Source organism: Arvicanthis niloticus, chromosome 9, assembly GCF_011762505.2.
Source record: "Arvicanthis niloticus isolate mArvNil1 chromosome 9, mArvNil1.pat.X, whole genome shotgun sequence".
NCBI classification, from domain to species: Eukaryota; Metazoa; Chordata; class Mammalia; order Rodentia; family Muridae; genus Arvicanthis; species Arvicanthis niloticus.
Window position 1 is genome coordinate 55853331 of NC_047666.1, and position 26903 is coordinate 55880233.

General features: G+C 44.1%; 1 protein-coding gene across 4 annotated transcripts; it reads left to right on the forward strand.

Moving 5' to 3' along the window:
• Positions 1-4976: 4976 nt before the first annotated feature.
• On the forward strand, positions 4977-25690 carry Hnrnpf (heterogeneous nuclear ribonucleoprotein F). 4 transcript variants are annotated; one of them, XM_034511707.1, is made up of 4 exons: positions 4977-5220; positions 17782-17913; positions 19403-19463; positions 23780-25690. In XM_034511707.1, the coding sequence occupies exon 4, from the start codon at positions 23829-23831 to the stop codon at positions 25074-25076; it is 1248 nt and encodes a 415-aa protein (XP_034367598.1). In that variant the 5' UTR covers positions 4977-5220; positions 17782-17913; positions 19403-19463; positions 23780-23828; the 3' UTR covers positions 25077-25690. The 4 variants fall into 4 exon arrangements, with proteins under 4 accessions (XP_034367598.1, XP_034367597.1, XP_034367599.1 ...); XM_034511706.1 differs by having other exon boundaries at positions 5209-5588; XM_034511708.2 differs by lacking the exon at positions 4977-5220 and adding an exon at positions 6150-6286.
• Positions 25691-26903: the final 1213 nt, after the last annotated feature.

Genomic DNA, 26903 nt, shown 5'->3' on the forward strand with positions numbered 1-26903 from the left:
GGGATGGTCCCATTAATGCTTATAGTGGGTCTTCTTCATCTGCTAAACGTCTGTGAGCAGCAGAACATGCTTTGAGTGGTTATGTACTGTCGACATGGCCATTGGAAACTGGCAAAGCCTTTCCCATGTGGGGCAGGCTGGGAATTGGGAACACCTCCCCTTAGTCTGAGTGGGAATGTTGGGGGTGTATGTAAAAACTAGCAATGGTAGCTCTCTCCTCCTGGATGGGATGCTTTTTACCTGAAACTGCTCCCACTGAGACCTTCTACTGAGACTAGCTAGCCCCACCCTGCTGTGCTATAGATAACCTCCAGGATGTTGGGGATTGGGGGTGGTAGTGGTAGTAGTTCCCGAGGCTCCATCAATAAGCACAACCCACCTGCCCCCAGCTTTTCTGTGTGCACATAAGTCTGTCATTCCCAGCTTTTCTGTGTGCACATAAGTCTGTCATTCTGTAGTATTTGCTCTTTATTTGTTCCATTGATCACGAAGTCAGGTCTAGGTGCCAAGCCTTTGCCTTTCAGGACATGCTGAGGAAGCTGAGGAAACCTTTTTTTTTTTTTTTTTTTTTTTTGGTTTTTTGAGACAGGGTTTCTCTGTATAGCCCTGGCTGTCCTGGAACTCACTCTGTAGACTAGGCTGGCCTCAAACTCAGAGATCCACCTGCCTCTGCCTCCAAGTGCTGGGATTAAAGGCGTGCGCCGCCGCCGCCGCCGCCGCCGCCACCACCACCACCACCCGGCCTGAGGAAACATTCTTAAACATGCTTAGCACTTGAAAATGAAAATTAAAGCCGGGCAGTGGGCAGTGGTGGCACACACCTTTAATCCCAGCACTTGGGAGGCAGAGGCAGGCGGATTCCTGAGTTCGAGGCCAGCCTGGTCTACAGAGTGAGTTCCAGGACAGCCAAGACTACACAGAGAAACCCTGTCTCGAAAAACAAAAACAAAACAAAACAGAACAAAAAAAAAAAAAAAAAAAAAAAAAAAAGAAAATGAAAATTAGCCCTGTGTGTGCATGCACATCATATACACACATATAGTCTTTAATTTTTTTATTATTCGTGTGTGTGTGTGTGTGTGTGTGTGTGGTGATGTAGGTCAGAAGAGTGAGTTGGACCACCTGACCCTCCACTCTACCAGCTGGCATTGCAGGCAGTTGTGAGCCAACAGACCTAGGTGCTGGGAATCAAACTCAGGTCCTCTTGAAGAACAGCAGGCATTCTCTCTTTGTAGTCAGGTTGGCCTGGAACTCACTACGTAGACCAACTAGCCTTGAACTTGCAGCAATCCTTTTTGTCCCAAGTATTGGGGATTACAAGTGTGAACCAACACATCTAGCTTAAACTATCTGACTACACTGTACTCACTAGTAGGAAGTTAGAATATACAGCAAATATGCTGGACAAACGGATGACTGAGGGCCTGAGTGGGAAGAAGGATGACTTGAGATGTCAGTTACTCAGAACAAGGCACGATACAAAAATTAGTTATCTCTAGAATTTCCCATTTCTGGACCAGTGCTTGTCACAGGTAACTGAAATGACATATAGCAAAATCAGGTATTCAGGGAAAGAGACTAATGTACTTGGTTACATGGGGTGAACACAGCACCCTGGTGCAGGGCTACTTGGATAATTCAAGAGGTCCAGGGAAAGCCAGACATGGCAGCACATATGTATATAATCCCAGCACTCAGAGGGCAGGAAGAGGTCTAGGCCAAGGGCTGCCTGGGTACACAGTCCAGACACTATCTCAAAAAAGAGGCAGGAGGAGCAAGGGGAACTGCCCACACATTGTCACTCTTGTTATGGGGGTGGGGGTGGGGGGTTAAGCTTGAAGATTAGCCGATTTGAGTAAATCCCAGAGGCTTTGTGGCTGTCTGTAATTGTTTGGTCCTGGGCTCTCATATAAGCAGGGAGGGATAGTATGAGAGCCCTGATAAAGGAGCTGGCTGGGGCTGCAGGGGATTCATCACTGGCAACAAGAGGAGCTGAGTGGCACCTAGCCAGGGCGTGAAAACTGGGTCAAGGCTACATACAGCCGTGCTCAAACTACGAAAACTATAACAGGGAGCAGCATTCTGGGGAAATTTATGTAAACAGAGAACAATTTTGTTAGCTTTCTGATCCTGAAACTTTATTATCTTTTATGATGTGTCTATAGTGGGTGTGTGTCTGTGTGCTACTGCACCTACATGGCTGTAGAGGAGAACTATCAGGGGTTGGTGTTCTCCTCCCACCTTTTTTTAGGCAGGGTCCCTCATTTCTAACAGGATGCATAGTCCAGGCCACTGAGCTTCCAGGCACACCTTCTTCATTTCCTGTCTTGATACAGCATACAGATGTGAATTACCACATCTGGCTTTTTAAAAATGTGAATTCTGGGGATGAAACTCATGCCATCAGAGTTGTGTGCTGAGTGCCTTTACTCCCTGAGCCATCTGAACAACCTGGGCCTAAAACTTCCCCCCCACCCCCCATTTTCTCTCTGTTATGTTCAAACTTTGCCTTTAATTTTAAATTACATTTATCTGTTATGCTTTTATTTTATTTTTATTTTTAAAGACAGGGTCCCACTGTGTGGCCCTGGCTATCCTGAAATTCACAGAAATCCACCTGAGTAAAATATTCAGTAACTTTTTTTTTTTCCCGGTAGTGTCTCATCATTCATCATGTAATTGTCTGTCCTGGAACACAGTATGTAAACCAGGTTGGCCTCCAACTCAAGGAGATTCTCCTCCCTCTGCCTCTTGGTCTCTCCAGTGCTATGATGAAAGGCTTGGGCATTCGCTTCAGGTTTTTTTTTTTTTTTTTTTTTTTTTTTTTGGTTTTTTGAGACAGGGTTTCTCTGTGTAGCTTTGGCTGTCCTGGAACTCACTCTGTAGACCAGGCTGGCCTTGAACTCAGAAATCCACCTGCCTCTGCCTCCCAACTGCTGGGATTAAAGGCGTTCGCCACCACTGCCCAGCCTTCACTTCAGTTCTTATTTGATTTTTGAGACATGTGGAAGAGCTGTGTAGCACTGTGTGCCCTGGGACGATTACAGTAGACCAGATTGGCCTAGATTTATAAACATTTGCCGGCCTCTGCTCAGGAGTGCTGGGATTAAAGTCTTGTGCCACTATGTTGGCTGAATCTGGAGACTTTAAAGTTTCAATTTAAATTTAAGGGAACAGGACAGAGTGTAACTCTTTTCCTTGACATTTCTTCTCTGCATTTTATTTTTTCTAAAATAATAATAATAATGATAATAATAATAATAAAAAACAGGTATGATTGGGCACACCTTTTTTTTTCTTTCTTTGGGAACCCCTTTTGTTTCTTTCTTTCTTTCTTTCTTTCTTTCTTTCATTCTTTCTATCTTTCTTTATTTCTTTATTTCTTTCCGAGACAGTGTTTCTCTGTGTATCCCTGGCTGTCCTGGAAGTCACTCTATAGACCAGGCTGGCCTCGAACTCAGAAATCTGCCTGCCTCTGCCTCCCAAGTACTGGGATTAAAGACTGCCTGGCTGGACACACCTTTAATCCAACACTTTATGCCTCAGGAAGCAGAGGTGGCTGGATCTCTGTGAGTTGAAGCCATAGTGAGTTCTAGGATAGCCAGCTTTATAGAGAAACCCTGTCTTAGGATGGGGGTGGGGGTCAGGGGGGAGGAAACCAAAAGAAAAAACAAAACAAAACAAACAAACAAAAAAGAGTTGGAAGACAGTCTGGGCTACAGTCAGACAGGAGGGAGAGAGCCCAAAAATGAAATCTCTGCCTGTAAAAGTCTGGTAACCTAAATTTGATCTCTGGAACTCATCTAAAAGGAAATAAAAAATCAAATTATGAAATGTTGCCCTTAGCGGGGTAGTGGTGGCACACACTGTCTCAAAAAAACAAAAACAAACAAACAAACAAAAAGAAATGTTGCCCTCTGGCCTCTACAAAGTTAGAAGCCACTTGCACCTTTCTCTGCCAATAGTAGCAAACTTTAAAAATAAATAAAAACAACCCAAGGGGTAGAGTGAAGAGGTCTCAGCAGATAAAGGAACTTGCTGCAATGGCCTTCCAACCTTGAGTTTGATCAGGCCCCCACATGGTGAAAGAAGAGAACAGAATACTCAGGATTGTCCTCTGACTTCCGTTGAATGTGTGGCGATAACTCACACAAATTTAAGAATTTTAACGCCCCACCCCCTGGGGACAAAAAACCAGAGGTGGGGGACAGTTTGTAAAACTCGTGCTAAGCAAAGGTTCTGGGTTTAGTGCTCAAGAATACTCATCTAACTTTTGTAGCTGCTGTTTTCTATCATTTGGCCTCTAAATATCTTTTTTCTTGGAAAGGTTTTCCTCTGGAAGTTTTCTTTCCTTTCTCTGGAGTCAATCACCAGATTGTTGTTTTACAAACGTTTACGTCATGATTGTAACTTATAACCTGAGACTATTCTGAACAGTCTTGTAATTTCTCCAGTGTTCAGAGACAGCAGCTTGCCACCGACCATGCAAGGAAGCCTTGGCCTCCTCCATGCAGATTACCAGCTCCTGTTCCTACGCCCGCCTCGGCGGTTCTGAAAGTTTCAAAAATAATCTTCAACTTAGCTTATATCTCGAGATCTCCCAGAAAGTCCTCCCAAATTATTACACATCAAGAAAATCTGTTTCAGCATTCAGATAGTGCCGACAGTTAGAAACTTAAAACCCTGACACGCGGGCTTTGAGCAACTTCAGTCAAATCCCTCAAGTCTGCCTCTCTGAGATGCCCTTAGAGGCGGTCTTTCTTTTACATAAGACACACTTCTAGTTTTCCGCTCCAACGCGGTCTTTGAATCCTTTGGGATCACTTTCGGGGTGCGGAGACGCGCATGCAGCACTCAGCGACCTCCAGAGCCCACAGGTCTTGAGGCTCTCTATGGATAACAACCCTCCACCTTGCCGCTCTACCCCCCCACCCGCCTTCGCCCGCCCCTCCCCCAACTACTCCCCTCCCCCCTTCGGGGTCTCCGAAAGTTTGCGCCTGCGCCGTCACTGTCCTCTCCCGGGCTCAGAGGCGGGTCCACACCCCCCTAGTCCCGCCCCTCTCCCCCCCCGGCCAATCCTGGGCTCCGTTCTGGGCTCGTCAGAATGGCGCCTTGGCTGCTCTGTGCCCGGATGTCCGCTGCCTAAGACTCCGCCCCACCACCGTCTTGCATCCTTCCGGCTCCGTCGTGGAAGGAGGACTGCGCCTCGTCTTCCTGAAGGTGGGGTTCGGGGAAGGCCAGCCCGCGGTCACGCCGGCTGTGGGAAGGGAAAGTGGGCTCCCCGGGCTACTGTTTCCGGGTGCTCGGGGCGTGGGCCGAACGGGGGTCGGACCGGGGATCAGGAGGGTTTCCGGGAGCGCCGCGGGCGCTCGGCAGGCGGGAGTTGAGGACTAGGCCGGCCGCGCGGTTGACTCGCCCCGCGGAGGCCTCACCGCGAGCGCGCCTGTGGGGGTTTCCATGGTGACAGTAAACAAGCCTCAACTGCCTCAGCTACAACTGCCAAGTCCCCGGGGTTCCACCCTCTAGGTGCTCTGAGGGCCGGCGAGGTTCCGGATGTGAGTGGGGAGCGTGGAGACAAGAAGCCCGAGGTGAGGGCCGCCAACCGGGTGTGCTGGCGACTGGGCCCATCGGGCGTTGGACCGCGGGCATGGGATTCGGACTCGGAAAGAACGGGTCCGAGGCCGTAGCCGCACAGCTCTAGCCGTGCGAAGGCTGCCCACGGAGCTTGGGGCCGCGTGGCTGGGGTTTGGGGGCCGGGATCCGAAGTTTGGAGCATTTCTGACAGGGATTGGGCCGCGCGGCTGAGGTGTGCGGTCGGGGGAGCCGGGACTTTAGTCTGGAGTCACTTCGGTAGGGGCGGGCCGGGGACCGAGGTGAGCAGCCGCGGAGACCGCGACAGGCACACGCCCGGAGGAAGCGCGGCTTTTCCTCAGGCCCGTAGCCGCACCCCGGGCGCCGCTCGCACGTGGCTGCCTCGGCGGGATAAATATTTGGGGTGAGGGTGGAGCGTTTCTCTCCCACCGCGGGTCACGGTCTACAGTCGGTCCCGGCCAGGCCTCGGCGCTAGTTGCAGTTTTGAGGAAGGCAAGCGGGCGCTCACGTGGCCCGAGGCGCCCAGAGTTTCCCAAGACTGGGCGGGGCGACTCCGCCCTCCTCCCACGGCCGCTCGGAGCCGACGGCCTCGCTTCCTCCTCGTGGCGGCCCGGGAGTTTGGGCGCAGGTCTGCGTTGGCCCGGCCGGCTGGAGGGATCGTGTTTGCCCTTGGGGGTGCGCACTCCTCGCCTAGGTAGGTTAGCCCGCTGTTCGCGCCAGTTCCGCGTACTCTTTGCTGTGTTTGTGGATCTCCGCGTTTCTGCTAAAAGTTGAGGTGGGCCTGCTCCGTCTCGCCTCGGCGCGTGCTCGCCCGAGCGTTCCCGGCCGCTGGCCCGAGGCCGCCTGCTGATAGCCCGCAGGCAGCCCCACGTGCCGAAGACCCCTGTGCGGCGTCCTTGGCATTTTTTTTTTTTTTTTTGCCCCTGCCAGCCCGGGGACAAACAAATGGGTCTCTTTCCTACCTGCCAGTTTCTTGAATGCTGTACCCTGTAACTGGGGCCGCCGAGTGATCAGAGCGAGCCGCCATGTGGCTGTTCGGAATCAGTCTCCGACCCTGGGCGGTTTTGTTTGTCCTCGGAACTTTTGGCTTTTTCTTTTTTCATTTTTTCCTTTTTGCTCCGTCTCCCTTAATGTTTGTGTGTTGTGTGAGTGGTTGTGTGGTGATAGGGGACAACTTAGAGAAATGGATTCTTCCAGCAGTGGGTCCTGTGGATTGAATTGAGGGTCTTTATTATAATCTCTCAGTTTCGGGGGATTAAGTCACAAGATATCTTAATGGTTAATACTTAGTCTTTTTTTCCTTGGTGCTGCTGAGTGGAAGTGGCTTAGTTCCATCTATGTGTTCAGACTGAGCTCAGGTAGCTAGCTAGGAACTGTGAAAGTACTTTCAGGATGGGACGTTCGGTGGGAATGCATGCGCTCAAAGCTCAGAGGCAATGAGTTCGAGAACAGCCTATTCTACATACCAAATTCCAGGACAGCCTGTGTTACTCAAACTCCATTCCCCACCAAAGATAGTTGAATTTCTAGTTAAAAATATCTCAGATTTTCAGGTAGGCAAACCAGTAAAAGGTGAAGTTTTTAGTACTAATTTCTAGACATTTTGTTTTTAAAATAGTCTCCGGCGAAATGTTAAGAGATTTGTAGCTTGTCTCCTCTTTCCTGGAACTATGTGCTACAGGCTCGCCTGGGAACTCATTGCTTTCCTCTTTGCCTCTTAAATGTTAGAACTATTTTGTAGCCTTAGAGGGTTTTAACAGTATTCCTGGCTTAAATTCTTTATCTTTCTGCCTTTTCTATCTCCCAAATGTTGCCATTAAAGGCACTAAAATCTTTTACAGGGCCGGGCAGTGGTGGTGCATGCCTTTAATCCCAGCTCTTGGGAGGCAGAGGTAGGCGGATTTCTGAGTTCGAGGACAGCCAGGGATACACAGAGAAACCCTGTCTCGAAAAACTGGGAAAAAAATTTTACCATTCAGGGTTTTTTTTTTTTGAGGTTGCAACTCAGGTAGCCCGGGAGGACAACCTTGAGTTCCAGAGCATCCATCTCCACCTCTAGATTTTTTGGATTACTAGACCACACCCCTTTAGTTACTGAGCAAGACAGACAGACAGTATGTCAGCCCATCATGTCTGTAGCATGTCCATTTTGTAGTAATTTTTTTTAAATATGATTTGATTTGAAGGAAAGCCTGGGTACACTGACTTTTTTTTTTTTTTTTTTTTTTTTGGCTTTCAAGACAGGGTTTCTCTGTGCAGTCCTGGCTGTCCTGGAACTCACTCTGTAGACCAGGCTGGCCTTGAAACTCAGAAATCCGCCTGCCTCTACTTCCCAAGTGCTGGGATTAAAGGCGTGCGCCACCACTGCCCGCGCACTGCCCGGCTCTTATTTAACAAATCTTTTAAGTAAAACCTTTGACTAAGCCCGGGAGTTGCTGGCCTTTACCACCTCCAGCACTAGAGAGGCAGAAGCAGATGGATCTCTGTTCCTGGCTAAGCATGGTTTACAGAGCAAGTTTGAAGACAAGCCAAGGCTGTATAAACCTTAAGGTATAGATGAGAAAATGGAGGCTGGAAGACTTCACTTGCCAGGATGCATTCAAAACTAGGACTTAGGTTTAATAGGGGCAACCTTCCTCTACTTTTCCTGGTTTTTTTGTTTGTTTGTTTGTTTTCCTGTCTTTTTTTAAAATGTGCACTTTAAGATTAATTTTTTATACATATGAGTACATTGTAGTTGTCTCCAGACTCGCCAGAAGAGGGCATCAGATCCCATTATAGATGGTTGTGAGCCACCATGTGGTTGCTGGGAATTGAACTCAGGACCTCTGGAAGAGCAGTCAGTGCTCTTAACCTCTGAGCCATCTCACTAGCCCTCTACTGTTAATTTTGAGGGCTCTTTTTTTTTTTCTTTTTTGGTTTTTCGAGACAGGGTTTCTCTGTGTAGTCCTGGCTGTCCTGGAACTCACTCTGTAGACCAGGCTGGCCTCGAACTCAGAAATCCTCCCAAGTGCTAGGATTAAAGGCTTGCACCACCACCGCCAGGCAATTGAGGGCTCTTAAGGGGTTGACTTCAGAGGAAGAATTGAGCTCACTTTAAGATAATCATACTATACCAGCAAAACATAACTTTAAAGGCTTATTGCTGGAGATTGTAACTGGGGCCTTTTACATGCTAGATAGGTGTTCTCATTTTTCATAATTTTAGATCTTTGTGTGTAACCCATGAGTGAACAGGTGTGGGCAGATGCTACCAGTAGCATGCAGAGCTCAGAGGAGACCAGCTTTTTGCTCACTTTTGCTACTGGTGGGTTCTGGGATAGAACTGAGGTCTTCAGGCTTTCAGCAGGTGCCTGTCAGCCCTTTCGCTCACAATTTTGTAATTTTTTGCTTTTGAAACAGGGTCTCTATGTTGTATCTCAGGTTGTCCTGTGGCTGGTTCTCCAAATCAGGCTGTCTTTAAACTCAGATTCTTCTGCCTCTGTCACCACTCAGAGGCTTATTCCACCCCGCCCCCACCCCCCACCCTGTTTTTTCCAAAACAGGGCTTTTCTTGGCTGTCTTAGAACTCACTCTGTAGACCAGGCCATCCTTGAACTTAGAGATTGGACTGCCCCATCACCACATGATGGGATTAAAAGGTGAATAAATAACTCTGCTCAATTTTAAAAAATTGAGAATGCTTTAGTTTTCCTTCCACTGCTAAGAAAGTCACTGTGCCCATGGACCCGGAGAGACAAGACTTCTGTAGCCCAGGTTTGAACTCCTGCCTGTCAGGTGCTAGGACTCCAATGTAAGATTACCATTACAGTCTGGGTGTTCTGATTCTCAGATTATTTCTATTTGAGTTATTGGAGGCCTATAGACTTGTGTCTAGTTCTTTCTTAATATACCTTCAACATTAATATACCTTACGTCTCATTTGTTAGCATATAGTTTGCAGGGTCCTACCTGAGTGAGGGACCAACATAGCATTTCTTATGAAACATTTAAGAAATCTTTAACATACACACACACACACAGACACGATGGCTAATTTTTTTTTTCTTAAAAGACCTGGCCTTACTATGTAGCCATGGCTTGCCAGGAACTCATTTACCTGTGGTTGCCTCCTGAGTGGTGGGATTAGAGTAATGGTTAGAATTTTAAGGTATTACGCCCACTTGTTCAAGGTGTCAACTGCTTTGTATGTTGCTGGGTTTGAACTGGTTTTGTAGGACTTTGAAATCTGTTTTCCTAACTGAAATTATGAAACTAATTTTGAAGATGTGTAATCCGTTTCATCTAATTAAAGATCTAAGTATTGAAGGCTATCCTTTATAGTATGTACTATAACTTACAGGATAGCCTTGGTTTAAGAGGATGGTTTTTTAAACATAAAGACACAAACTACTAGATGTGAAGAATCCCATGTCCAGCCATGGTCCTAACATTTAATCACTGTGTGTGGAGGGTGGGGGCAGGAACTGGAGTTTTTGAGGTATGCTCAGGCTACAAGAGATTCTCTTGAGCCAGTCTTAAGAGGCAGGTGTGGGAGTACACACCTTTAATCTCTGTAGATGGGAGGCAGGCCAGTGAATCTCTTGAGTTTGAGTGCAGGGGAAATAAAGAAAAGTATATAGATTCAGGTGGCATAACAGAAGTTTGTCTTGTGCTGGCTAGATTTTTTTTTTTTTAAGATGAAGGTATAACCTGGGTTGGTAGGTCTTAGACCAGTCAAATCAAAATTTGAAGGAGGAAAGACCACAAGCATGGCAAGAGAATGGCTAGGGAAGGGGATTTTCTTAACATTTGATCTTTGTGGTGTTTTCAGGATAATAACAATGCAGACATGTTTGTAAGACATTAAAAGAGAAATTTAGAAAGTGCATGTCTTCCAAATTTGATAATTCAGCCAGTCATAATCTCAACATTTGCCAAGCATGGTGGCACAAGGGCTTAATCCCAGCACTTGGGAGTTAGAGGCAAGTGGATTCCAGTGTTGACAGCCAGGACTACACAGAAACCAGGGGGTGAAAAATCCCATTCTTGAGGCAGAGGCAAAAAGGATAGCTGCAAGTTAAGTTCCAGGCTCTTAGTAAAACCTTGTTTTATTGCCAGGCGTGGTGGTAGAGAGGCAGGACCTTTAATATTAGCACTAGGAAGGCAGAGGCAGGCAACTCTTTTGAGCTTGAAATTTGCCTGGCCTACAAAACAAGTTCCAGGGCAGCCAAGGCTCCACAGAGAAACGAACCCTATTTTGAAAACAAAATAAAACAAGACCCCTTTACACCCTCCCCCCTTTAAAAAGTATACTTCCAGAAATTGTGCCATTTTCAAGTTTTTTCTTTAATTTTCTAGGAAGATCATTGTTCTTGGTATAAACTCAATCAAGTCAAAGTGAATGGAGGTAGGAGTAGTTTGTAACCTCAACATCTATGATACCATAGTGAATCCAGAATCTATAATACCTTTGATAGAAGAATAAAAATTCAGGTACTGGAAATGGAAAGATAGCATAGCCCCTGAAGAACATTTGTTTCTTTTACCCAGAACCTGGGTTTCATTTTTTCAACATCCAAATGATATTTTGTAACTCCTCTTTTTTCAAGGAGATTGACTGAGCTCCACAGGAATCAAGTAGCGCCTGCAGTGCATATACATACCTGCCGGTAAAATACTCACTTTCACATATGAAAAGGGGGCTGGAGAGATTGCACAGGTTGAGAACAACCTGGTTCAATTCCTAGCACTCATGTGGTGGCTAAAAACCATCTTTAGGGAATGTATGTGGTATGAGTGAGCAAGCCTGTGCAATACACATGAAATAAAACTTAAAAATCTCAAAAATAAAAAGAAAATGTTCAAATTTTAGGAAGTTTTGATTCCATAGTAGTGCATTTTAAAGTGTGTTTTGTAATTTTCCCTTAAAATATTAATGGTGGTGTTAGGTTTTAAAGTATGGTAATTGTCCCTGCTAGAGCTACTCTTCTGTATACCTATGTTTCTTAACTCTATTTTCTTACATCTGCAATTTATTTCCATCCCAGAACAGTATATTATAGCTTGTAGAGTTTACAGTAGTGTTTTTGGAGCTGTAGAAAGTTACATGAGACCTGGTGAAATGTTCTGTGGTCTCCTGCAAAATCACCCATCCTTTTCTGAGATGGTATGGGTGATTTTGATTTTTGGGCCCTGTTCAGAGACCTGGGCCAAGCCAAAGGTAACCTGAACCTACATAGTTCTAGCCTGTGACTGACCATTTTGGAAAGAGTTCCAGGGAAACAGGGCTCATGATCTGTGTCTCTGTTCTACCTTTTTTTTGTTTGTTTGTTTTGTTTTGTTTTTGGAGACAGGGTTTCTCTGTGTAGCCCTGGCTGTCCTGGAACTCACTCTGTAGACCAGGCTGGCCTCGAACTCAGAAATCCGCCTGCCTCTGCCTCCCAAGTGCTGGGATTAAAGGTGTGCCCCACCACCGCCCGGCTGTTCTACCTTTTCAGTTGTAGTTTCTACAACACATGTATTTCCTACACTACTATGGGGGTAGAGGAACTAGCCAATCTAAATAATGGGATTTTCAAGTCAATTGATGACAGAAGGTCTAATAATAATACTTTTTCATAAACATAAGTTAACTTCATAGTTTGACTACATTTGTCTTATTTTCTGTTGTTACTATAGATATCTTAATTACGAAGGTAGCAATAGGCCAGTTGGTGTATGCCTATAATTTCATTTGGGATGGAGGCTGGAGGATAAGGACTTTCAAGGTAAGTATTAGCTATATAACAAATTTGAGGGATAGCCTATGATACCCAAGACATGATCTAAGAAGAAATTCAGTCTGTAGTTTCAGTATAATGATTGTGTTCAATTTGTTCATTCAGTTTATTTTAATGTAAGTCTAAAAGATGGATCCATATTAACATTAAGAACTTTTTTTTATAGTAGCACAGCCTTTGAAATGAACATTAAGGGAAAATAGGTATAGTAAATTAATTAAAAGTCTTTGTAGTTGAAAGATGGAAAAACAGCTTCATTTTTTTGTAGGCTGTGACTTACCTTTGGTAAATAACAGTGCTGGAGTAACACTTGAATGTTAGTACCTTCTTGTCCTTTACTATCTCTCAGAGTAGTTTGGTGTATTGGACTTGAAATGTACCCATTGGTTCAGACCTCAGTTTAGATTCATCTCTGAGAAACTTAAGTGCATTATGTATATGTTGGTGCATGTCTTAATTTCTAGGTGAGTTCATGACAGGAAGAAATGATTTGAGTTCTTTAATTGAACTAAAATAGCTGGTATAGGACTGAGTTTTCTCAGTGATTTGCATGCTTGCCTAGCATGTACAAGGCCTTGGATGTGATCCCACTCCATTCCCTAGCACCAGAAAATAAAGCTAAAAAAGGTGGGTCTGTTATGATCGAATGCCTGTAGTCCCATTATTTGGGAGGCAGAGCCAGGATTGCCACAACACAACTTCCAGGTAAGCCTAGACTCCTCAAGGTCCAGTCTCCAATCAAAAAGGGTAGATTAGCTCAGGTTACCTGTAAATTTTAAGGTGAACCTGGCTACATACAATCCTTTTTTCCTTTTTTTTTTTTTTTTTTAAATTTGAGGCCATGCCACCAGTTTATTTTGAAACCAAGAGATATCTAAGATTGTGTTTACATATAGTGGCATCCTGGGCCTATTTAGAGTTCCTGAAGAGTAGGTCTGAGTGGTAGAAAAACAACTGGACCCTAAATTCTTTATGTATTTATTAATAAAATATTGAAAATGATAAAATGACAAACATTTGTAAAAAGTACTAAAATATCCTGGCCAAGGGTATACTTTAGTCTGTTAAAATAAAAATCTGAAAAATTGTTCCGGGAGAAGAAATGATAGCAACATGAAGAAAAGAATGTGGGCTTCACAGTTAATTTTTGATTTTTTTTTTTTTAAGCAATAGCATTTTGTTTCTACATAAAATTTTTGTCACTTTCTATCTTTCTATTTGGCTAAATGTCATTTTTTTTGACATGTAGCCCCAACTAACCTTGAATTCAACAGGTCTATCTGCCTTCCTAGTGCTGGGACCAGTGTCATTATGGCCCTTTCACTTTGTTAGTACTCTGATCAGAGCTCCTCGATCATTTGTCACCACTTTTTATGCATTTCATATTTTTGTTTGACCTGAGTCACACCAGGGAGAACTGTGTCAGTCTTTTCCATTTTGTAAACTCTTGGCATCATTGCCTGCATCTTGGGGAGGCGGGGAGGGACAGGACAGAAACTTGTAAAGAAAGCTGCCTTCCAATTTTGGGGATTAAAATACACCACCATACCACCTTTTCAAAAAAGATTTAACCCGGTTTCACTAAGTCAGGCTCAGTTTTGTGGTGGAGGATGACCTGGATCTCCTGATCCCAGTGCTTCTACTTGGAAGTGGTATATTTACAGGTGTGAGCTAGTGCCTGCATTTTCCCATTTTCTAGGTAGCCCTCATGATGATATTTACTTCCAGGTGATTTTTATTGATTGCATTGTGACAGTCTGTAGCTCAGGCTGGTTTTGGACCTTATTGTGTGTAGTCTAGGCTGGCCTTGACATCTCCTGAATAATCAGTCTTGTGAAAGCTGAGATGATAGATCTGTACCACTAGGGAGGTGGTGGCAAAGAATCAAGAGTTTTAAGGCTAGCCTGTGCTACAAAACCATGTCTCAACAAACAAAACATCCACCAAAAGAGAAGCAAGTCAAATCATAAAACATTAATGGCCCCCATTGACTTTAGAATGTAAAACACCATACTAGGTGAGGCTGACTTGAACTCAATTTTCATTTTCAGTTTCCACAGTGATACCACTCAAACACCTCATATTTAACATTTTCCTTTTCTGTCAGTGTGCAACACCTTTTTTTTTTTTCTTGCTCCATTCCTTTATAATACAGAAACTGAACAGTGGTGATACTTGCTAAGTCACAAACCAGTTAATTGAAGAGGGCATTACAGTCAACTACCTAAGTGCCGTACATGCAGTTTTGAGACTTGTATTCTTCATAGAAACAACCCATATTTCTCTTTCTCAGCCATGGGGTCTTCACAGAGGGCCTTATACACATAAAAGTTATGTCTGAGCTATCATAACAGGCCTCAAAGTTGTTAATACTGTCTCACCTTATGATAGGAATTATTGTTTAAGTTTGACTGGGTTCAGGATCCTAAGATTAGGTGGTTTTTAATAGGTGTGGCCTTATGTAACCACTGGCTGGCCTGGAATTCAATATTCCAGGGGATAATCTTAAACTGCTTATGGAGAACAGCATCTTGCCATGTAGCTTTGGCTATGTAGACCAGACTGGACACTGCCACTGAGTGTTGACTACTACTCAACCCCTATTTTTTTTTTCCCCTCTATGAAGTCAGGATAACTTGGTCAGGCCTTGCCACAGACATCTTTACCTCTAAACTAGAGTTTCTGAGCTTCTGCCTTCAAGTGCCTTGGTACATAGAGGTATTCCTCAGTCACCATACTGAGGTTTGTTTGGTAGAAATAGAACCTAGGGTTTGAGTCATCCTAGGCCTATTCTACTACTTGAACTAACATACTCAAATTTGAGGGTTTTTTTTATAAGCAAGGTTTTGAGATTGGTAACATTTTCTTTTTGTTGTTTCATTATTTTTTGGTTTTTTCAAGACAGGGTTTCTGGAACTCACTCTGTAGACCAGGCTAGCCTCAAACTCAGAAATCTGCCTGCCAAGTGCAGGAATGGGATTAAAGGTGTGCACCACCACTGCCCTGCCAGCATTCTTATAATGAACTTTTATACAAGAAAAAAATGACATGAACTGTCATTTAACTCCAACAGATTTCTGGTGGTAGACATGTCCCTGAGTACACTGTAGATAATTTCCAGACAAACCTTAGTGTCTTAGTGTCTCACAACTATTTTAGGATTTGTCTGTTGAAAACCAACTCCTTGTTAGTTAATACCTTCCCGTGTGTAGCAATGTCTGAAATGTACCCACAGAAGCCAGAATAGTTGCCTGACATGTGTATAGGAGCCAAATAACACCCAGCATTCTGGAAGAACAGGAAGGTGTGCATATGGTTTTCTTTGAATCTTCCCCCACCCTTTAAAATTCTTTCCCCCCAGATTCCTAAATGTTGGGATAATAGGTATCTGCAGTGCCACTATCAACAGCTCCAGTTCCTTTATTTTGGAACACCCACAGATAGTACAAATAGAAATTTGTGGTCAGTGTCCATTCGTGTCAAGAGGGTGGGAGGAAGTAGCTGAGCTGGAGTCTATGTACAACATTCTATTCAAGAGGTTGGAGCAAAAAATTGGGAGTTGAAGTTCAGCTTAACAGCTCCATATGGAATTGCAGATCAGTATCCTCTACATGGTTTGATTCCTTTCTTTTTCAAGTCTCTTGGTGGTTAAGCCCCATCTTGTCTTTAACAGAAAGATTATTAGTTCACTTCTCAGTATATCATGTCCCTTTAGTCCTAAACAATATTCTATTCAAATTTACTCGGAAAAAAAAGTTGAGTTTTTTAAAAAGCATTTGCAGCTATTACCAGCTTTAGTCAATAGTGGGCTGTCTTTTCATGTTTCCTCCAGTTTTTGCAAAAAAAAAAAAAAAAAAAGATAGTGACATTTTAAAGTATTATCTGTGTATAGGAGTGCTTGCAGGGGTTTCCTTTACAAGGATGCTTAGGTCAGAAGACAATTTTAGCCCCTTCTCTCATGTGGGTCTTGTGGGTATTACTCCCCTCAGGTGTCGAGTTGGGTGGCTAGTGCCTTTCCCCAGCTTTCTGGGCCCCTAAAAAAAAATAGGCCATCTAATTGCTTTGAATTAAAATGCATTTTGTGATTGCCTGTTGGGTACAGATTTTATAAGGTTCACTTTTATACATGTGGGCCAATTAGGTTCAAAAGCCAGGCACTCCTTCCCCTATGAGCACTGGGTCTGAGGGGGAACTTGAAAGGTAGCCCAGGCAAGCCTCGAAATCATCTTACCTCTGCCTCCCTAGTGCTGGAATTAAATGTACCCACCACCGTACCCGGCATTAATTTCCGAAAAAAAAAAAAAAGAGAGAGAGACAGACAGACAGACAGACAGACAAGGTTGGAATTCACTTGTGCACTGGCATCGACTTTAGAGCGCCCTGTACTGCGTAAGCCCCCTGAGTGATGGGATTAAAGGTGTGCCGCCAACATGGAATGGAAGTTTTTCTTTCTTGGTTTTTCCTTTGGTTTTTGGAGACAGGGTTACTCTGTAGACCAGAACTCAGAAATCCGCCTGCCTCTGCCTCCCAAGTGCTGGGATTAAAGGTGTGCGCCACCGCTTCGCGGCATGGCAGGAGTTTCTTAAAGTTATGTTTAACATGGAAAATATCCTCCAGTCCACGGTCAAATGAAAAAAAAAAAAAAAAACCCCAAGTATTGGGTGTCGGCAGGTTCGTATTCTGTAGCGTCCGAGTTCGAGGTGGTTTGGTTTTACTTGGCTGAGTCTTGAACGCTTCATTGCGTTCCCCTTTCCAACTGTAGCGGGTAGTCTGGACTTTGCTCAGTTCAGGTGGTTACCCAGAACTCAGCGAGAAGTCTTCCCCTTTCCTTTCCCTCCTTCCCCCACTTCCGGCGCCGGCCAAACCCACCGTTCGCGGGCCACACCTGCAGGCACGCTTTTCTCATTGGTGACATATTGGCGGGCCCGGCAGGGCACTTCCTCCTCTGCACCCCGTGACCCCAGTCCGACTGCCGCCGTAGATCACGCGGCTGCTGCTTCCCGGATTCCGGACCCGAACGCCTGTCTCGGCGTGGTGAGCCCCGCTTCCCGGGCAGGCTTCGGGCCGCGTGCTTGGCCTGCTCACTTAGAAGTTTCCCTCATGGAGCCTTTCCACGCTTCGGCCTGCGGGAGTTCTTACCCAGCCCTCTTCCCCGCCCTCTGGCTCTTCCCCTCCCCCACCCTCGGAGGCGCAGGAGCCTCCCATCCCCCCGCCCCCGCCCGGAAGCTCCCGCCCGAGCCCGCGCAGGCCCCGGGGCGGACCTTCCTGCCCGGCCGTCGCTCGCTGCGCGGCGCGGTCGACTACCGGGCGAAGGCCTCGCAGCAGCGTCACCTTGCCCTCCGCCCTGCTTCCCGCCAAAACGCTCGTCTCTAGGGGCTCCGCTTCCCCAGAGAGCGTTTGCCCCTGGTCATTTAAACTTCCATTTCAGGTTGAGAACAAAAAGAAGATGCACCTGGACTTTCCCCGGAGCCCTCTGCGTTTTTAAGGCGTCGGGTGGAGTTTGGGTTCGTAAGCTGCGTTCATTATTGAAAATAGAAGTCACTTCTACCTTCCTCCCCTGGTAAGTTTTAGAGCAGAGAAAGGCAGCAGTTTTGAAGCCGCGGCTCTCGTGGTCTTGAGTAGAACTTTCTGAGTAAGAAAACCTGCCTGGACGCGCTCCCGGCGTTCGGGAGGTTAAAACTCACTTACAAAATGGAGGGAGGACGAGGGCGGGCTCCGAGTGAAAACTCCCGGCGACTTCCTGGAACACAAAGATGCAGAGAGGAGGGTGCAGCAAGGCTCCCACCAAGCGGGCCTGAACAAAAGAACTAGGTGGGTGGTGCTTGAGCCGCCCTGTTTGTTCGGCCGATAAACTTAAAACTAGTCCAGGATTCAAAGGGCGCTCCTCGTTTGTCTTACCTTGATCTACCTGAAGGCAGTGAAAATCCAGTTTAACCAGTATCACTGACTGGGTGGCTTGCTAGAAAAGCACTCTCAGCCTGCCTTTTTTTTTTTTTTTTTTTTTAAATAGTGCATTTTCTTTAGTGCTTAAGTTGTGGAAATTAAGAGCAAATGTAGGCCTTGGCTGCCCACAGCATTAGGAGCCAGTCACCCAGAATGGCGCAAATGGTTCCGGTAGCGTTTCTTGGAATTAAAATCAAATCTCTGGGTGCTTGGACAGTACGTCTAATGACCCATCATTCCATCTGCTCTTTTTACCGGGCATGTCTCCACAGTTGACATGTTCACAGGTCTTCTGCCAGTGGGTTAATGTAGGTCTAGCTGCCAGCTGTATGCCCTGTGGTATCTCCAGGGAGGCCACAAGTATTGTCTACCACCCTGGGTAGAGGATCAGAGTTGGAAGAAGGGCATCATCTAGTCATTAGAATTTTATGGGAAGGAATGTGGATGAAATTCTTTGAAGTGAAACCCTGTTTCATGGTTATTGAAACTATTTCGTTTTAAAATAGATTTTTAGCATCCTCCTAATTCCTTACATAATAATCTAGGAAAGTATGAGACAATGCAATTTCAATTATCCCTATTTTATAAGACACCAGGCAAAATAAACCCACATTTCCAAAATGAAGAATGCAGCATAAGTTTTCATAGCATTTTGCTCAGGGCCTCTTTTGGGCATAGCTTTGTCACATGGATATTGGTTATTATAATTAGCTAAAAGCATTGTTGGGGGTCTGCTTAGGGGTACAAAATAAAACACAGGAGGGTTTTCAGTGAACTCTGCATTGCCTCCAGAGGAATTTCAGAAAGTGCCCCCTAGATTCCTGCTCTTCCTCCATTTAAGTTTCTCATGCATTTAAACTAAGCTCTAATTAGTTCTCTGCTAAGTAAATGAGTTATTTGCTGATGTCCTCTACCCACAATAAGATAAAGCAAATAACATGGAGACCTAAATATGTTGGTCCTAAGGGCTATATAATAAATGTATTTCTGGATTTGAGAAACAGCTTGCTCTGAGCTCAGCTCCCAGGAGGTGCCCTTCTGTATAATAATGCATGGAATCTGAGGCCATGAGACCAATCTCTGGTTTTGTGTTTTGTTTTTTAAAGGAAAACTTACTATCTTCCATTAAGTGTTTCCTACAGAAGGCATCTGTGGTGGTTCTTTAAGGTAAGCTATTAAAGATGGATTAATTTGTTAAGCTATGTTTAGTTTTCTTTGGAGGCTAAAACTTTGTCATTGGTTTTAAATGCCTAGTGAGTTTACTGGAAAAATTTACTAAAGAGCTGTGGAGAAGATTTTTTTTTTTTTTTTAGTAAAAGAAAACTGTAGTGTTGACATGTTACAGAAAAGAATGCTTTCTTGCCCGGTTGCTGAAATTGCTTATAAAGTACTTGTTTCTTTATGTTTCTTGCATGGTTTTAGCTTTGAATAAGCTGCTATACTCTGAAGGTGTTGACCCCAAGTGGCCAGTAAATCCCTTGCTAATCCTCATCCTGCTGTGGTCTGTCCCCTCTGCTAAGGATGAGGAAAATATTGGACAACAAAACTGTCCTATGTAGGGTCCCAGTGTAGTTTTGAAGGCACCTTTTAAAACTGCAGAAAAGGGTGTTTCGAAAGTGGGAGCTCAGATATGCTGTGGGGTATGAGATGTTTTGAAGAGGCATTGGAGCTTAGACCTGGAGGATTATCAAGGTTTAGCTGGACAAGGTTGGGCAGAGGATATTTGAATGGAGAATTACTATGTGTCAAATCCTCCAGGGAACAAAGAGTGGGGAAATTACAGAAACAAAGAAGAAAAGGAAATGATGGGATATAATAAGTAAGAATGTCTGTCTGTCTGTCCAAGGATTCCATTAGTTCAGTCTTTGTTCTAATAACCAGTGGGAAATAGGGCTTAGAAGTGGGGCATTGAGATAATTGGGTTACAGTTGTTAGAGAAACCTTAAGATTCTGATGGAGTAGCAGGGAGTAAGTTCTTTATTAGACTTAAAGAAATACTAGGAATATGGGAATCTGAGAGGAATATAAGAGGAAGGATTTTGAATAAGGCCTGTGGCTATACAGGGCTGTAATTCCAGCTACCAGGAGGTGGTGAGCCAAAAGTTTTTTTATGGTCCGCCAAGGTAACTTAGACACAAAATTGAATGGTTTAAAAGTTGCTGGGGGTATATATAGTTGAGTTGTGGAGGATTTTATTTGCCTATCGTGTGTAAGGCACTGTAGCTAAGGAAAATTTTCTGATCACATAAAGGTGGGCTAGTTTAGGTTTTAATTTTAATTGGGCACATCAAGTGCTTATTTTGTTTAAGGTGGATTCAGTTTATGGTGAGTTGATTGGAATGTAACATTTTTATAAGATCATTTGTATAATTGAACAAATACAGGGTTAAAACACACTGAACCACCACGCATCACCACATGGGAGCCTCAAGGCAGAGACAGTTCTGGTCTCAAAGTAAAGGATGAGTACTGGGATCCTATGTGGGGAGCTGATTGGAATACCTAAAGAGGATTTCCAAGAAGGAATGGTTAAATTCTGTGGAGACACAAATGAAGATAGGACATTATTAAGAACTTTTATTGACAGTGAGTAGAAAAGACAATAGAGGGGCCCCTTGAGTCTACATTACAAAGAGGGAAATCAGTAAGTAGCTAGAGGCAAAGCTGGCCAAAGAAGGCCTTATTAAACAATGACTGGTTAGTACTATACACATTCAGTGCAAGAAGACAGTGGTCAGTGACTACAAAGGGCTTCCTGTAAGTTGGGTCCCTAAGTAGAGCTGTAAATAATCTCTTGGGAGGGATGGGTTTATAAGTTCATAAAACATACAGATTTTCTGGCTTCGGTGAATTCCTAGTCCCTTTGGAATAACTACCTGAAGCTGCCAGGGCATCTGAAGGTGTAGCCCAAGAGTAGGTGTGATTGCTCATATGTACTTTTTTTTTTTTTTTTTTTGAGACAGCTGTGGTACTGTAGATTGGCAGAAGCTGGCCTTGGAGCTACTCATCCTGATCCTACCTAGATTGTCTCCTTCCCCTTTTAGAAGCAGAGTTTCACTAAGTTATGTTATCTCAAAATAGAGCTTACTTTGGATTTGGGTCTTCTTGTCCTGGTCTCTAGAGTATCTGATAATAGAGGCACTGCCACCATTCAAACTATGTAGGTAGGTAGTATTTGAGGCCTTATTAGTAACTTGAGAGCAGTTCACTTTAGTAGAGGGCTCCTGCCCTCTAGTGGGTAGAGTCTAGGGTTGCAGCCAATAAACAGGGCACAGGTCAGCCTGGACTAGTTCAAAATGTCTGAAGTCACATGGATGAGAAACTCTAGTCTAAAGGCACCTTCCCTTTGGGTACAGCTGAACTGCTCAGTAAAGCCAAGGAACTTGTCCAGTAAAACCAACGTAGCTGTACAGTTAAAAACTACATGTAGATTGTTTATTTGAAGGGAGTCCGAGCTGGGTTATGTGCAATGAAAAGGAGGCTGAATGATCAAGGCTATTAGGAAAACAAAGGATATAATTTGGATTTCCACTGTGAGATTTTTTTTTTTTTTACCTAGATATTTGTAAGTTACTAGTAGCAATGTCTAGGGAGTTATTGAGGGCAGAGTCCAGTAGCAAATAGTAGGTATATATGTCTTCAACAGGGTGGTAGATACAAATCTGGGACCAGAATCATCCTTCCATAAAAGTGTGACCAAGCCTCGGTCACCAATGACAGGACAGGGTTTTGAAAATAGAGCTACACAAGCTCCTACCTGACTCTTTGATTATAATCATAAAACCATTATTCCAGCAGGCACACATGTGCTGTGATTCTTAATGAGTAAGGAAAATTACTAGAACTTTTATAGCAACACTATACTGAGAAAAGTTATATGTTGATGCAGTGGACTTCAGCTAAAAAAGCTTAGGATTGGGCAACTACTAGGTGCTTGCAACTTACAGTTCAATTTACATATTTATGTTTATTAAGACTATGTAGGCTATTCTTCACTCAGCTCTAAGAGCTTGCCCTGTATTTTTATCTTTGGGCCATAGGCAAGGTAACTTATAAACTGCAATATATTTAAAGGCAAGTTGGTATCTGCTGTGGTGTCATTACATTAGAACCATTATATATTATTGGGATAGGATGGCATTCTTGTCATCTCCGATCTCATGTAGACACAGGTAAGTAGAAGTTTTGTCAGCATTTTAAAGTTAATGAAAGCGGGTCAAAATGATAACATGTTTTTTTCCTCGTGGTTAAATGTGAGGGTGAAGTTTTTCTTAAATCTTAAAGTTTGAGAGGTTCCTGTTGTCATGGTTAGTTTAACTAGGTATCCAGAGCAGACCATGACATTTATGTTGGTTGCAGGTGTGTATTGCTTTGCCTGGCTCACATTGTCTATCTAATCTTAAGAGACAGGGTATGACTATGTAGCTCTGCCTGGCCTGGGGCTTGTTATATAGATAAACTTGCCTCTTCTTTTCCTGAGTGCTGGGACTAAAGGTGTGTGCTACCACCCTCTGAACCTAGCTCTTTTTATCTTTTTCCCCCAAAATGTATTTTATTTATAAGTGTGTAGGTGAGTGTGCATGTGGAGGGCAGGGAGAGAATGGGTGTTAGGGGTCCAGGAAACTTGGGTAATCAGATTTGGTGACAAGGAATTTTATTTAACACCCTCCCCCCCCAGTTTAATTTTTGAGAGAGTCCCATGGAGGGTACTAATGTGTTAATAGTTGAAGATGACCCGGAACTACTTACCTAGTACTTGTAATTTCTACCTGCCAAGTATCCATGCTTTAAAGGCCCTGATTATTTTGGCCTTTTCTCTTAATGGGCCTTTGTTTTGATGCTGAATCAAACCTGGCTATATTAGGCAAGGGCTTTCCCACAGAACTGACCCACCCTTGTCTTTTTGTCATTCTTTTTGCTACAATATTTTTAGTAGCATTTCTTTAAAAGGCCACCAGTTGGGGGCTTTTGTTTGGGGGGGGTTGTTTATTGCTTTTTTAAATATTTATTTATTTAATGTATGTGAGTACACTGTTGTCATCTTCAGACACACCAGAAGAGGGCATCCGATCCCATTACAGATGGTTGTGAGCCACCATGTGGTTGCTGGGTATTGAACTCAAGACCTTTGGAAGAGCAGTTAGAGCTCTTAACGGCTAAGCCATCTCTCCAGCCCTGTTTATTGTTTTTTAAAGATCGGAATTCAGCCCAGTCTGGTCTAGAACTTGGTCCACTTGAAAGTAGGGCTTTGCTAACTTTCTTTAGATGGGGATCTCACTTTATAAACTAGACTGACTGGCTTGGAACTCACAGAAAACCAGCTATCTGAAAGGAATATGGTTATCAACTAGCTATTTGTAATGTTTTATTTTTACTCATTCTTATTTTCTGACTGAAATGAGTAAAACATAATTTAATAAATATCCTTATTATGTATATTAAATGAACATTGTATAAAGTAGGTTTTTTTTTCTTTCTTTCAGCTACAAAAAATTGCCCAGGCTTGTGTGACAACAGCCCTGTCAAGTGTCCATGATGCTGGGCCCTGAGGGAGGTGAAGGCTATGTGGTCAAACTCCGTGGCCTACCCTGGTCCTGCTCAATTGAGGACGTACAAAACTTCCTCTCCGACTGCACCATTCATGATGGGGTCGCAGGTGTTCATTTCATTTATACTAGAGAAGGCAGGCAGAGTGGTGAGGCTTTTGTTGAACTTGAGTCAGAAGATGATGTAAAATTGGCTCTGAAAAAAGACAGGGAAAGCATGGGACACCGATATATTGAGGTGTTCAAGTCACACAGAACCGAGATGGATTGGGTGTTGAAGCACAGTGGTCCAAACAGCGCCGACAGTGCCAATGATGGCTTTGTGAGGCTTCGGGGACTCCCATTTGGATGCACAAAGGAAGAAATCGTTCAGTTCTTCTCAGGGTTGGAAATTGTGCCAAACGGGATCACACTACCTGTGGACCCGGAAGGCAAGATTACAGGGGAGGCCTTCGTTCAGTTTGCCTCACAAGAGTTAGCCGAGAAAGCTTTAGGGAAGCACAAGGAGAGAATAGGGCACAGGTACATTGAAGTGTTCAAGAGCAGCCAGGAGGAAGTTAGGTCATACTCAGATCCACCTCTGAAGTTTATGTCTGTGCAGCGGCCTGGGCCTTATGACAGGCCTGGCACAGCCCGGAGGTACATTGGCATTGTGAAACAGGCAGGCCTGGATAGGATGAGGTCTGGTGCCTATAGTGCAGGCTATGGGGGCTATGAAGAATACAGTAGCCTCAGTGATGGCTATGGCTTCACCACTGACCTGTTTGGGAGAGACCTCAGCTATTGTCTCTCAGGAATGTATGACCACAGATACGGAGACAGCGAGTTCACAGTGCAGAGCACCACCGGCCACTGCGTCCACATGAGAGGGCTGCCCTACAAAGCAACGGAGAACGACATTTACAACTTCTTCTCTCCACTCAACCCTGTGAGAGTTCATATTGAGATTGGTCCTGATGGAAGAGTGACCGGAGAAGCTGATGTTGAGTTTGCTACTCATGAAGAAGCAGTGGCAGCTATGTCCAAGGACAGGGCCAACATGCAGCACAGATACATAGAACTCTTCCTGAATTCAACAACTGGGGCTAGCAATGGGGCTTATAGCAGCCAGGTGATGCAGGGCATGGGTGTGTCAGCTGCCCAGGCAACTTACAGTGGCCTGGAGAGCCAGTCAGTGAGTGGCTGTTACGGGGCCGGCTACAGCGGTCAGAACAGCATGGGTGGATATGATTAGTATTGTAGGAACATGAGTTATTTCAATCAAAATTTCACAGGCAGCCAATAAGCAGTCAAGAGCAGTTTATAACTAGAGGAAGCTGGGGGACCCACTTTGCACCATGAGTTTGTGAAATCTGGATTAAAAAATTACCTCTTCAGTGTTTCTCATGCAAACTTTTCTTCTAGCATGTAATATTGAGTAAACTAAAACTATTTTCTTCCGCTTTTCTCAATTAACATTTTTGGTAGTATACATAAGAGTGATGTTATCTGAGTTAAGTAGTTTATAAGTATGTTGAGTGGATCTTTAAGCACACCACAGTGAACACACTGGGGACATGTACTTTTCTGGAGAACTCAAAGGTGCTAGATCCCTGATGCAAAGAGAAGCATTTCTCATGTTCATTCTAGTTTATATTTTCATTTAAAATCTTTAGGTTAAGTTTAAGCTTTTTAAAAGTTAGTTTTGAGAATTGAGACACAATACTAATACTGTAGGAATTGGTGAGGCCTTGACTTAAAGCTTTCTTTGTACTGTGATTTCCTTTTGGGTGTATTTTGCTAAGTGAAACTTGTTAAATTTTTTGTTAACTAAATTTTTTTCTTAAAATAAAGACTTTTTCACAATGACTGGCACAGCTTATCTACTCAGCGAAAGGAAGCAAACTGGGTGGTTGAGAAAGACTTGTAAACACTTATCTTCTAGAGGGGATTTGAAAGTAGTGGTAACCGGGTGGTGAGTCTTAGGCATGTAATCCTAGCACTTGGGAAGCTGAAGATAACATGAGCTCAAGGTGGCCATCTTGGTGTACATAGTGAATTCTAGGCCAGCCAATTTGGCTTTAAAAATAAGTGTTTTGTAGAGACAGTGACTATGAATAGCCTAGTATACACAAGGAAGCACATAGTACTATAATCACATAGACTATATATTGAAAATATTAACAATTCAGAAGTTTACTACATTCCTGCCTGGTGCCTTGAGGTGACCAGAAGAGGGTGTTGGATTCCCCAGTAACTGGAGTGCCATATAGTTACTGGAAACCCTACTTGAGTCCTAGAAATTAAGACACTAAGAGGTCTCGCACCTTAAATTTTTAAGTGAGTTTCTGCTGGAGTCACAAATTATTGTGGAGTGGGCATTGGTAACCAGTAAGTGACAAAAGCGCAAGTTTATTGTTACCAACAAACCAGCATAGAGGAATAGATTTGAAACTGTATTAGCCTTTTTTGGGTGTTCTGAACAAACCTGCCACTGAACCAGGTGTCCAGGCTGCATTTTAGAGGCCAAAAAAAGAAAGAAAGAAAACTTAGAAGCCATAAATTGTGAAGGAAACCTGGAAGTCTTTTTGTTTTTTCCAGAGATAGGGTTTCTCTGGCTGGCCTGGCACTCACTCTGTAGACCAGGTTGGCCTCAAACTCAGAAATCCGCCTGTCTCTGCCTGAAACGTGGAAGTCTTAATAGTATATTTCCTTAGTGTCTGGAAACAGACAATAACCCAGGGCTTAAAAAAAGTATTGGAGCCGAGGCAGTGGTGGCACACGCCTTTAATCCCAGCACTTGGGAGGCAGAGACAGGCACCTCTGTGAGTTCTAGGCCAGCCTTGTCTACAGATTGAGTTCCAGGACAACCAGGGCTACACAGAAACCCTGTCTTGAAAAACCAAAAAGTATTGGCCTAAGAACTGCAGTGCATGCAAACCCACTAACGTAGCCCACTGTCCCATTTCCCCCACCCGCTCCTTCAGGACCAGTCGGGTTGCACTTAAGATAATCTGTAGTAGTAAAAAGCAGTCTGTGCTATGGGAAAGAATGGTCCTAGCAAAACGTAACACCTTTAACC

What these genes read in the sequence shown, in the direction of transcription:
- Hnrnpf (XM_034511707.1), top strand. Translation starts at nt 23,829, where the DNA reads ATGATGCTGGGCCCTGAGGGAGGTGAAGGCTATGTGGTCAAACTCCGT.